Source organism: Capsicum annuum, chromosome 5 (assembly GCF_002878395.1).
Source record: "Capsicum annuum cultivar UCD-10X-F1 chromosome 5, UCD10Xv1.1, whole genome shotgun sequence".
NCBI lineage: Eukaryota > Viridiplantae > Streptophyta > Magnoliopsida > Solanales > Solanaceae > Capsicum > Capsicum annuum.
In genome coordinates this window covers 56,886,341-56,898,244 of record NC_061115.1, presented here as the reverse complement: position 1 = coordinate 56,898,244, position 11,904 = coordinate 56,886,341, and the positions used below count along the sequence as shown (strand labels likewise).

Genomic DNA, 11,904 nt, shown 5'->3' with positions numbered 1-11,904 from the left:
AGTACACTTTTGTCATTATATTGTTAATTCTTGTCCACATCACTGAAATAGTTGAGTATATAAAAATCATGCAATATTTTAAAATTACTTTGATCAATCAATATTCATATTCATGCTTTTATAATAATATAGATAATTAAATAATTGAGATGAGGAATGCATTGGAGAAAACTGTTGACAGCATTTTTACAAACGCAAGGTAATTCCGTTAAAATAACAACTTGTAAAGAGTTATCTGGCTTAGAAAACAACTTCGCAGGAGAAATCTTCCATTTAGCAACCAACAAGTTGGAAAGTATTTAGCAGAAATTAAAAATTTCAAGAGAACCTGGTCCAATTGGAATTTGGAACCCAACTTCGTTCTTACCTTCACTCCCTACCTCAAACACCAAATTGCAAGAACAAGATACTTTATGGTGATCAAGCTAGCTGCCAATTCCATGGTTTGATGGTGTATTAAAGACGCAACTAACGCAGTCCAGCTAACATCTCCTCTCAAACAAAGAACTCTAAGAAACAAATTTATAGACCCACCATGAGACAAAATTGAGGTAATAAAAGAGCAGTATGAAACAGCTCGAGCTGCAAATAAGTGGGTTGCATGCTCAATTTTATTACTACATGAAATTCCAATCGTGTAAAAAAAAATCACTAATAAAGTATCTGCAGCAAGAGCCAAAAAACATAAACAAAAACCATTTCCTACAACAAAGGATAAACCATTTCAAAATAATACCAAATTATAAGAAACTCAAGCTTTCGTCATCAGAAATATTGTTGTCTGCAGTTGATCTCTTTCTCTCTCTTCAGCATCCAAGCAACACAAAAAAGAAATAGCAGCCATATCCATTGCCTCATGGTAGTGTGGCTCTGACTTCTTTCCTATCTGGTCCAAAGACCTGAAAAGCATATCCGCCTATCAGTCCGTGTCATTTCAACATTCAGAAACTGGTGATTCACTCAAAAGGACTTCCAAAAGCCCCATCTAACACACCATTCTTTGCTATTAGCCATATTTCTGTTACTTTGTGAGAATCTACAACTCCCTATGACAAAGCAAATAACTTTTTCCAACTGTACGAGGTCACTTCTTCAAATCTAAAGTAACAACACTAGCCCATAGTTAAATAAAGAGGTTCCACCTCCTACAGCTATCTTTATAAGACTTCCGAAGCACAGAAAAATCATAAGATGGCCTCGGGAAAACTACAAGCCACTGTAATATTTAAAAAGAACAACACAATTAAGTTAATACAAGAACTACGAAAGAATTTGAACATCCAACCCAAACCAAAATCTTAAGACACAAGGTAAAATGATCCAAAACCTTTACTCTGTTGGATACCTTCTTATGTCCAATGAGGAATACCTATAAAACTCAACACTCTCGTATCTCGAATTCAATTTTGGGAATCACATGTGGACTTTGAATCAGATTCATGATTGTGCAAATAGACTTGTCAAAGGTTATCTATGATACCAGTTTCACACGTGAACTGGATTTTTCTCTTACTTTTTTGTTTTCTTTGTCCGACATTCTTTTTTGAATTCTTATTTGAAGATCAAGGAGGCTCAAAAGGCTGTATAGTGGGTTTGGACTTATCTTAGAAAGAGTAAGGTCAACCAGATGAAAAATGAACTTAAAAGCAAATAGATGGTCCACTAAATAGACTAAGAAATGCGAGTAGAGTGCAGCCTAGGTGACTCGATGGGCTAAAACTGAGCAAAAGAAGCCCAGAGCAGGTCGGTCTACCGACTTTTTTTTTAGAGCCTAACTCAAAAGACTAGCCGATAATAAGGAGAACACAACGTATGAATCAATGTGAGCCAAGTTCCCTCCTTTTGGAAGATTTATGTGGGACAAGTTCTTTTTCAATTTGCTCATAACGTATGATCTCCTCTACTTGAGGACCAATAACTGTGTTTACCATGGCTAAAACCTTTCTCCTTGAGTTCAGTCCACCACTAAAATATACCATAACCAATATTATTCTCACACGATCTAAATCACATATTGAGGACCAAGCTTGAGGTTGTTGGTTGCTAAAACCTCGTTGAACAATTCATCGAAGTTGCACAATTTCATCCATGAGAAGATATAAACCAGGCTTTGCATCCTCTATAGTTTTGGCACAGAGTAATCACTGTTAATAACAGTAACTCATCTCTTTCATTAAATAAGTTTTGTTTAATGCTAAGCACTCAGCGTTCCAACTTCTCCTAATGCTTATTCCGATCACACGTCCTATCCGTGATACGAGCAAGCACCAAACAAAGGTTCAGCCTAAAACAGGCACAATCAAAGGGAAGATAAAATAACCGCCTCCATATGACTGTATCACTATACGGAATTAGTAATCAAGAAATAATCAAAGCTACAAACATGCAACCACGGTTAACAAGAACCTCTATACCCTTCTCAACTGATGGTCAATTAGAAGGAATAGCCAATAGCAATGACTAGTCTACTTAGTCCAATAGGCATTCCAGTTCCCCATACAGCTTAGGAAGTAATCTTTCCTTGCAAAGCGATAATAATATTTGATCACAACGAACACCCGCCCATATAAAATTGACAGATAACAGCTCAGGCCTAGCAAACTTTGCCGGGCACTCTTAGACAGGAGAAGATCATGTTAACATTGCTGTCACCAAAACTACTACTGAAATTTAATAGGATTTAACTTCAGAATAGCAAATATATACAATGCATTGGATAGTCCACCATCATAAACTGTTGGAGGTATATTCTATTAGTACAATATAATAAAGAGGTAAAATGCTGGATGAAAAGTGAAAACAACTGTGCACCTCAACTCCAAACCCTTTCACATATACATTAGTGAACAGATCAGAAGGATCAGGCATGGGACTCTCCTGAAAATAAATTTGAGCAATCAGTAATCGGCCATTATGCTTTAAAACAATTCCCTACTATTCTAGTATCATGACGAATTAGAAAAAATATGGTATCATTCTTCTCACCTTTGCTTTAGCAATGGCTTCATCTACCACTTTCCTCTTTTCTTTCTCGATATCCTGGGCAGGAGAATAAATAGGAAAAAGATAGTTTAGCACATTTTATAGGTCAAAAGCCACATAATCATCTATTGTTGGACATATGGTTTTCCAGATTTCGAACTTCATTATGACAGTAAAACTTACCTTCAGCTCCTTCTCAGTGGCCACATCATGGGCTAATATGAGTTTCCTAATTCTTTCAATAGGATCACGTTCCTGTAAAGTTGAAATATAACTTTATCAGGACACTTCATGAGTCATCTGCATGTTCAGATACGTCAGAAAGTTCTAAAGAATATATTTACCTGTCGAACACCACTAATCTCATCACGTGTACGGTATGTGCTTCCAGGATCAGACATCGAGTGACCATGGTACCTATAGGTGTCCATTTCAAGAATCTGAACCAAAAAAAAAGGGCAAACATCAAATTGACATGATACAGAAGGAATGAAATCAATAAATTGGGAAAACAAAATGAATTTTCAACAACTTCAACAAACAATGAAATAAAAATTCAACAAAGTACACGGATAGCTCTTAACGTAACCCACCAACTGCTAGTTAGACACCTATCCTGGTGACCATGTAGATGCCTCTTATTTGCATAAGTCTGTCTCGTGAAGACCAGAATCTGGCAGACCTCGCGCATGAAATACAATCATTTTCTGACGTGTCAACAAATGAAAATTTGACATGTATCACAAGAAAAAATGAATTAACACAACAAAATAATGCAGCAACAAAAAACAAAGACAAGGTCCAAACCCCTGGTCTTCTTCATGCCACCATCAACAAATCCAAATAGTAAATTAAAGCCCATCATAGTAGAATCAACAATGAAGGTCCACACAGGACAAAACTGAAATCACAGAACTTCAAAAGCTCACATGGAACCTTCCACCGCGGCTGCTTTCATCCGTCTTCTCACCTTCAACAGTTCCATCTTCCAGCTTTTCTATAGAATAAAACCAATAGTCTTTGAAAATTTCACCTTTTGTAGTTTTCAGTTTTCAAAAGAAAAAAACCGTTCAACGTTTACCCTCAAATTCCCCAAATTTCCTGCGACCGTTATAGCTGGAATCAGATCAGAACTCGCGGTCTCTAGTGATTTTAATGTGGAAGCTTTAATTCCTCGTGTTCCTATAGGAAAGAAACTATTGTATAGGTCTAGATCAATTAGGCAAAGCTGCAGATATTGTGAAATGGTGTATCATCGATATAATTTGAGCACTCTGCTTGCTAATATGAGTCCCTATATTAACCAATTTACACAGTGTAACAACAACAACAACAACAAACCCAATGTATTCCCACAAAGTGGAATTTACACCGTGTAACGCCTGAATTTAATGCTCAAACCTATTTCTTTTACTTATATGTGGTTCAGTTGTAGTCTAAACTTACTGGCTTGGTCTTGTCGCCCTTTTTTCCAAAATTAAAAAGGGCAGCCCGGTGCACTAAAGTTCATGCTATGCACAGGGTCTAACGAAGGGCCGAACCACATGGGTCTATTGTATGCACACTTACCTTGAATTTCTACAAGAGAGGCTGTTTCCACAACTTGAACCCGTGACCTCCAAGGTTACATGGCAACAACTTTACCAGTTACTCCAAGGCTCCCCCCCCCTCTTTCTTTTTCCTAATTATTGAGAACAAATGGAAATTTGTTCATTCTACTTCTGATAGGTTTTAATATTTTCATGGTAGTGAATGATGCACTGTATCTGTGGAGACTGGAGAGAGATGAGTCCTTGACGATATTTATTTAGCCGAGGGAGGAGCTAGGTCAATGTTAGTGGAATGAATAGATTGGTATGCAATTTAAGGGTAAACAAGTAAATTCCAGTATTTTTAATGGTTGAGTCAAATTCAAATAAACCAACGTGCTAAAAAGCAATTGCATTTCATGTGTTGTCGGGTCAAATAGCGTTGTGCACACAGCACACTTAAGCCAATAAAAAGTGCATATGGTTACTGTTAAGGGCTTGACTCTTTGACATCGGGCGTGTCGAGGATTTTTCATGATGACATGGTCATTGGCCTATTTCCCGGTGAAATCAGCATGTGGGAAAATGGTGTGCGCCGAGCAGCATTTACATGGGCACTCTAGTGTGCGCCACGTGCCAAGGTCGGGCTATGCTGTAGCAAATCCAGGCAGGTTAATGCAAAGGCTAAAGAAATCGAAGAGAAGGCAAACTAGAGACAAAGCTAAGGAATAGCATGGCTAAAACAAGAGCTGGCCCAACAAGGTTGAAACTCGATCAAGGCATGTGCAAGAGACACCTACTCGTAATGGCAGTGGGTGTGCAGAAAATTCAAGAGCGGCAACTATGGCATTGGTGAGAGGCAGCATCAAGGCGCCAAAACTTATTGCCGAGAAATCCTTGGATGCACATCAGACAGGTAGCACATACACACATGCAAGGTAGTTGGTGGTTTCTTTTGTTTGTGACTGCTTGTACCCATGTGGCATTATCCTTGTAGCCTTTGAATTTGAAATGTAAATGTCCTAAGTAATTAGGGATGTCAACTGCTCATTAGGATCAGAATTGTCTTAAGCCCGAAAAGTTTCAAATACTTTAGACACCCAGTGTTATGTGCTGGCAAAGGCCAAAGTTGTCAATTGTTAAAAATGTGCGGGAAATTCAAGAAGGAATTTCAGAAGGGAAACTAGAAAGAAACGTGAACGTTACTAAAGTTGTTCCAAGTGAAAAAAAGGGATAGACTTGGGGAAGTCTCCGTATTGCTTCGATTGACTTGTGATATTGTCAAATTGGGTTGTGGTCGAAATGTGACCATAGCAAGTTGTGAGTGTCCTCGATAATTTCTTTCTAACCATTTACAAGAATCACCTATTGTTATCTTCTTGCTTCACAATAACCACTGCTCTGCCACAGATCTACCACTGGCCAAAACCCCGTGAGTGATCAACGCCAACTATATAAATGCAAAAGAAAAGAAAGCCGCCAAATCATCAGCAAGATCTTCTAAGCTTAGAGTGAAAATTCGTAACAACAAATGGAACCCCAAATGGTAAACCTTGATGATTAAAATCATTACATTTCTGTTCGTCGTCTTGGTAAGTGCGGACAGTGGATTGATGAAAGTTGAAGAAGCTGGTGTCTTAATAGTGGTTCAAGGTGTGGAGATGGGTCTTTCGTCTGTTAAGGCTATTGATTTTCAGGTGGTCAGAGGCATTTTCTAATGTGGATATGAGCATTGAAAGACAATAAATGATTAGAAAGAAAAAAAGGAATTACAAAATGTAAAAAATTAAAATGAAAGAAATCCTGAAATGATAAAATTTAAGGGCAAATTCTCGACTGTTTAGTACCTAATTACAATCCATCCTGATTGTTTTCATATTTGCCCAAAAAAAAATGCGGATTTTGGATTCTCGCGATACATAAAGCCAGGCACCGATACATCACAATCTGATACATAAGTATCGAACTAATCAACTGATACATAAGTACCGATACATAACTCTTGTAACAGTTATGTGTTACAGAGATGCATTCAGATACATAAGTCTTATGTATCAGTTGCACAAAAAGCATTCCAATACATGATTTTTGTCGGATGTTCAACTTAAGACATCTTTCTTACGTATCTGTAACCTAATATTCAGTAAGATACATAACTTTTTGTCCTTTTCAATTAGATACATCATTCTCATGTATCTCCGAACTCCCTTAATAGATACATCATTCTTATGTATCTCTATTAACATCATCATCTTCAACCTCCATTGACGAATCTCCGAACTCCCTCCGTACTCCACCACCAACTCCCTTTGTCTCTGTCTCAGGCCACCACTGTAAGTAAACCCTGACCGGCGAGCCACCAAACAGACCCCAACTTGGTATCTTACACCATTGACGAATCTCTGAATTCCTATTGTTGACTGGTCTTCATCTGAATTCATGAGGGAGAAAAAGTCAAAATTATTGGAGGTTGAGCGGTTGTGGTTAGGTGGTGGGGTACGGTGGCAGTGTTTCGACACACCACCACAATGGGTGGATGAATATTGGCTCATTATTTGAATGAGATAAGAGGGAAAGAGAGATCTAGGGTTGGAAATTGGAAAGTTTGAAGATCTGGGAAGAAGAGGAAAAGTGAGGATTTTAATAGGAAGAAGAAGGAAGAGAGTATGACATTTGTCATGGAGGGGTAGCGTTATGCATTGGTTTTTTCAGAGAGAGAGAGTGAAAGTTGGTATTATTGTAATTACTTTGTAGGAATGGGATTTTGAGTAAATACGGTAAGTTAAGGTGTAGGTTTATGTTATGTATCCAAAATTTACCCCTCTTTTTTAATCTCTTTGCTTCATCCAGCATTATAAGGAGGTACTGATGTCGGTTCAAGGTAGAACAGGGGTAATAGGACCACAGCATAGTTAATGCTCGTTGAGGCAAAAACAGCCTACTTTGGGGCACATCTCATGCATTTTCCCAACCATAAAATACAGAATAGCATCATGTCAAGACACTAGAATGTTTTATGTAAATGAAGAAGATAAAATGACTGTTAAGCCAGCTGATTTGAAAGGTCTAGCATCTCATTCACATCATCCAGCCACTTTCCTCCTTTCATTATTAAAAGGAGTACTAGCACAAATATAGTGAAACACATTTCTTCAAAAACTTCTCTTGAAGAGGAAAGCAGAGCAAAGAGAAAAGAATTATCCCTGGCAAGCGGATAGACTTTCTTGTGCTCCTAAAGAGGGGGCTCTATGACCATGAAACACAATGGCCAACAAAGAATCGGAAAATGAAGAATAGTATCATGTCAAGAAACTATAATTATGTAAAAGAAGATTATATCACAACTGTAAGGCCATGTGACAGAAATGTCTAGCATCTTGTGTTATTTCTTCTTATTCCAAGCCACTTTTCTCATATTACTTGCCTCAAACCTATCTAATCAGTTAGCTCTCTGGAAATATCTATGAAGACCCAAGAGTATCTAATATCTAGAATTTAAAACATCTTTCCACATCATACTGTATACCTACATGTGACATTATCACCAAAGAACGTGTGAAACACAACTGCATATAAATCCTGGAATTATTTCATGTTATGTACTTACAATTGGTCCATTCTTGAGGGCATGTTCCTTGGCAAATTTGCATGCTTGTTTTACAGCAAGGGCATCCATACCATCCACCTATTTTGAAACATAAAATAAAGAAAATTGTTAGCATACTCTTACATTCTTTTCAGAAACTTATGTACCGATTCTCACTTAGAATGGCCTCATCGGATCTATCTTGGCAGTAGGAGAAAGTTTTTTCTTTTCTTTTTTTTTACTTTCTTCCTTCTATGTTGGAGATGTGGGTGGCAAAGAGTACCTATTTTTGTGAGACAAACAAGAAATAAGAAACACTGTAGTATAAACACAAGTGAAAGTGGTCTCTTGCTTGTCCATCAAATAACGAAAAGATGCAAACCCCTTTTGACCCTAAAGGGATGTATGCCTTGCGAGACATCCACAAACCCAATAAACACATAAGAGAAGAATAGTTTTTAGTTTATACCTGTTTGGATGGGCTCATAGCTTATGGCTTATAAGCCAAAAGCCATAAGTTAGGATTTTTAACTTATGGACTTTGACTTATTTTTGTTATTTTAGCTTAAAAACAAGCGCTTAAAAGCACTTTTTATTCTTACCCAAACACTACAAAAGTACTAAAAAGTACCAAAAATAAGTCAATCCGAACAGGCCCTTATTCAATGCAGGTTCTTTAAATTAGTTTTCCTCACATTGATTCTTCACCAATTTTACATTCATTTAGCGTTTGCAGCCTTATTTTTCCCAACTGCTGACTCTTTAAACAAAGACCCCAATTATATCTCCAGCATCTAGGGCATCTTAGCTAAAACATGCAAATATAAAATGACACTTATCCATGGAAATGTAACAGCTGAAATTTGCATAAGAATTATAGTGTTAAAGTTGTTATTCATGAGTTTTAAAATATTTTAAAAGAACAAAAAAACGTGGTGTCCGGACCAGCTTGCGCGCACCTCGACTAATTCCACGGGATACCTGCCACCTCCCACTAGCATCAAGTACCAAGTAACTCTGTCCATCAAGGCTAGAACAAATGGGAAGAAATCACCTAGTGTTTGTCGCTATTGAGAATTGAACCTAAAACCCCATGGTGCTCAACCCAACTTCACTGAACCACTAGACCACACACCCTTGGGTGCGAGTTTTAAGATATTTGTTACTCTATGAATTTCACAATCTTTAAGCACCCAAGGGTGTGGATTAACCGTCAATGAAGTTGAATGGGCCATGAGAGAGAAGGTTCAAATCTCAATAGAGGAAAGAAAATACTAGATGATTTCTTTCTATCTATCTAAGATTGGGGTGAACAATGTCACCAGGTAATTGTGTAGGTAGGAGGTAACAAGCACCGAGAAGATTAGTTGAGGTGTGAGAAAACTCCAGATTTTTTCCCTAGAGTTCTAAAGCATCTTGCTGAACTGATAACCTAATGAGGATATATAATCAGGTTATATACATGTATTATTATGAATATATTCACAATAAAACAACTATAGAGCTAAATAGTTGCCATGTTGACATTACTATTAATGGTAAAACGATGATAACACTGGTACTCTTTCTACACCATATTATCTTTAAGATAAAATCAAAAACTACATTTGCAAACGCAACATTTTAAATTCTCATCTAACAGCATATATTCCAGAATTCAAATTGAAGAGATGTTGATCATTCTAGATATCTGATGCAAAATGTTTTCTCTGATACTTACTTAATAGATAAAAGTAAAAACGTCGTAACAACGGATTTGCAAGATGTTACTGTCACCTTTAAACCAGGAACATAATCCCCTCTTTTGTAATAGGCTGGACTCTTTGCAGCCCTCCATTCTGCTGTCCCCATTCCATCTGCATCAACAAAATCAAACACGCATAATCCTAAGCGCTTAGCCACAATTTCTTTGCATTAACTTATATAAGGAACCAATATTTTTTTCTTTCATGAACAGCAAATGTTATTGTACTACTTACTTGCACCACGTAATGTCAACAAATTCATTACAATATAAAGCAAACACAGTACTATAATTCTTACAGTGATTATTTTCGCAGACTAGAATAGCAGGCAAATCCCATAAAGCAGCCATATTCAAACCTTCAAACAACTGTCCTTGATTAGCAGCGCCATCACCATACATAGCAAAAGTAACATGCTCTTCTTTGGAATATTTCTGCGCAAAAGAAAGTCCAATACCTAGAGGAACTTGAGCACCTACAATTCCATGACCTCCATAAAATCCACTCTCCTTCTTATAGAAATGCATAGAACCTCCTTTCCCTTTAGAACAACCATCTTTTCTCCCCATTAGCTCCGCAAATGACTCGTATAACCCTCCACCACGGGCAAGGTATATACAGTGATCTCGATAAGCCGTAATGATACAATCCTTTTTTGTAATTGCAGCTTCCATCCCTACTGCAACCGCTTCTTGTCCGTCATAGAGATGGCAGAATCCGCGGATGAGTTTCGCTTTGTACAGTGAATCTGCGGCGATCTCCATACGCCGCATCTCCGCCATGTCTTTGAAGAAAGTCATGAGTTCATTAGGGCTGGTTTCGACGGCGCGTGATGGAGGATCGATCTTGTGGGAGGTGAAAGGGAGGCTGCTTTCGACGGTGATGATGGAGGTGGAGTCGGATGATAGGCAGCGGGTAGCGGAGATGGCGGCGGTTAAAGGCTTTAGAAGTTGATTAACCGTCCGATTTGTGGATAAAGCCATCTTGATCGTTGAATCCCTTGACTGTGGGATGAGATATGTTGATTTTGTAGCTCAAGAAGTGGTGAAAAGGCACTGCTGACTGCTGAGGAAAACGGAAAATGTAAAGTAGAGAATCGCAGTAGCCGGGAAAGAATTGAAGTTTTTATTTTAACTTGTTTTTAAATTTCTACATCAATTAATTAATTATCCATAACATGAAGGTAATAACATACACACATTTATATATACTAGTACTAGTTTAGAATAAATTTTAACTAAAGACGTTGATCATTTTTAATAATATTTAGAAAGAAAATTTTTACTTGATTAATTGATTTTAAATTGCTATATATTAGAAGTTTCAACATAATTTAAATAAGAAAAAATTTAATAATAATTAAAATTTTAATTGATTTTAAATTATTAAATTCTAAAAAAATAGTAAATAACAATTTGAAACAGCATTCAGAAAGAAATTTTTTTACTTGATTAGTTGATTTTAAATGCTACATAGGAGTTTCAATATAATTCAAAAAAGAAAAGACTTAATAATAATTAAAATTTTAATTAATTTTAAATTATTAAATTTAAGAATAATAATAAATGATAATTTTAAACATCTTAACAGCATAAATAGTACCACTATGAATGGAACAACCAATCAATATATATATATATATACTAGTTGCACGGGATCCGTGCTAAGCTCGGGCCCAAACTTAAAATAATATAATTTTAATCGAATGAGATAAGTGTAATTTATGTTATTTTTATTGCATAATTAATTTAATGAAGTTGCATTTTGTCATATTTTTTGATAAGTATCTTAATTATTATGTTCCTTAGTTAAATAATTTGATACATTTTTTTTTGAAAAAAAATCATGAGAAAGCAAGTTTAGCGAAAAATTAACAAATTCCAAAGAGAAACGAGTAATTTAATATTATATAAACTAACATGACAAATTGTGATATTTGCAACTATATAGATGGAGAAATATATTTCTTTGATATTATTAATTTTCACTTATTATTTTTGTATGTCGTGAATTTATACTAGTTAAATGTGATGAGTTAAGCTTGCCTTTATATGAAATTTAA

General features: G+C 36.4%; 1 protein-coding gene across 3 annotated transcripts; it reads right to left on the bottom strand.

Moving 5' to 3' along the window:
* Positions 1-568: 568 nt before the first annotated feature.
* LOC107870745 (pyruvate dehydrogenase E1 component subunit alpha, mitochondrial) lies at positions 569-11,017 on the bottom strand. Of its 3 annotated transcripts, XM_016717366.2 has the most exons (9): positions 10,300-11,016; positions 10,141-10,200; positions 9,874-9,953; positions 8,119-8,196; positions 3,327-3,422; positions 3,166-3,237; positions 2,986-3,039; positions 2,812-2,877; positions 569-899 (listed from the first exon to the last, which is right to left on the bottom strand). In XM_016717366.2, the coding sequence occupies exons 1-9, from the start codon at positions 10,823-10,825 to the stop codon at positions 855-857; spliced, it is 1,077 nt and encodes a 358-aa protein (XP_016572852.1). In that variant the 5' UTR covers positions 10,826-11,016; the 3' UTR covers positions 569-854. The 3 variants fall into 3 exon arrangements, 2 of the variants coding, with proteins under 2 accessions (XP_016572852.1, XP_016572851.1); XM_016717365.2 differs by having other exon boundaries at positions 10,141-11,017; XR_007055755.1 differs by lacking the exons at positions 569-899; positions 2,812-2,877; positions 2,986-3,039 and adding exons at positions 3,576-3,655; positions 3,912-3,979 and having other exon boundaries at positions 3,165-3,237; positions 10,141-11,016.
* Between the last annotated feature and the right edge of the window lie 887 nt (positions 11,018-11,904).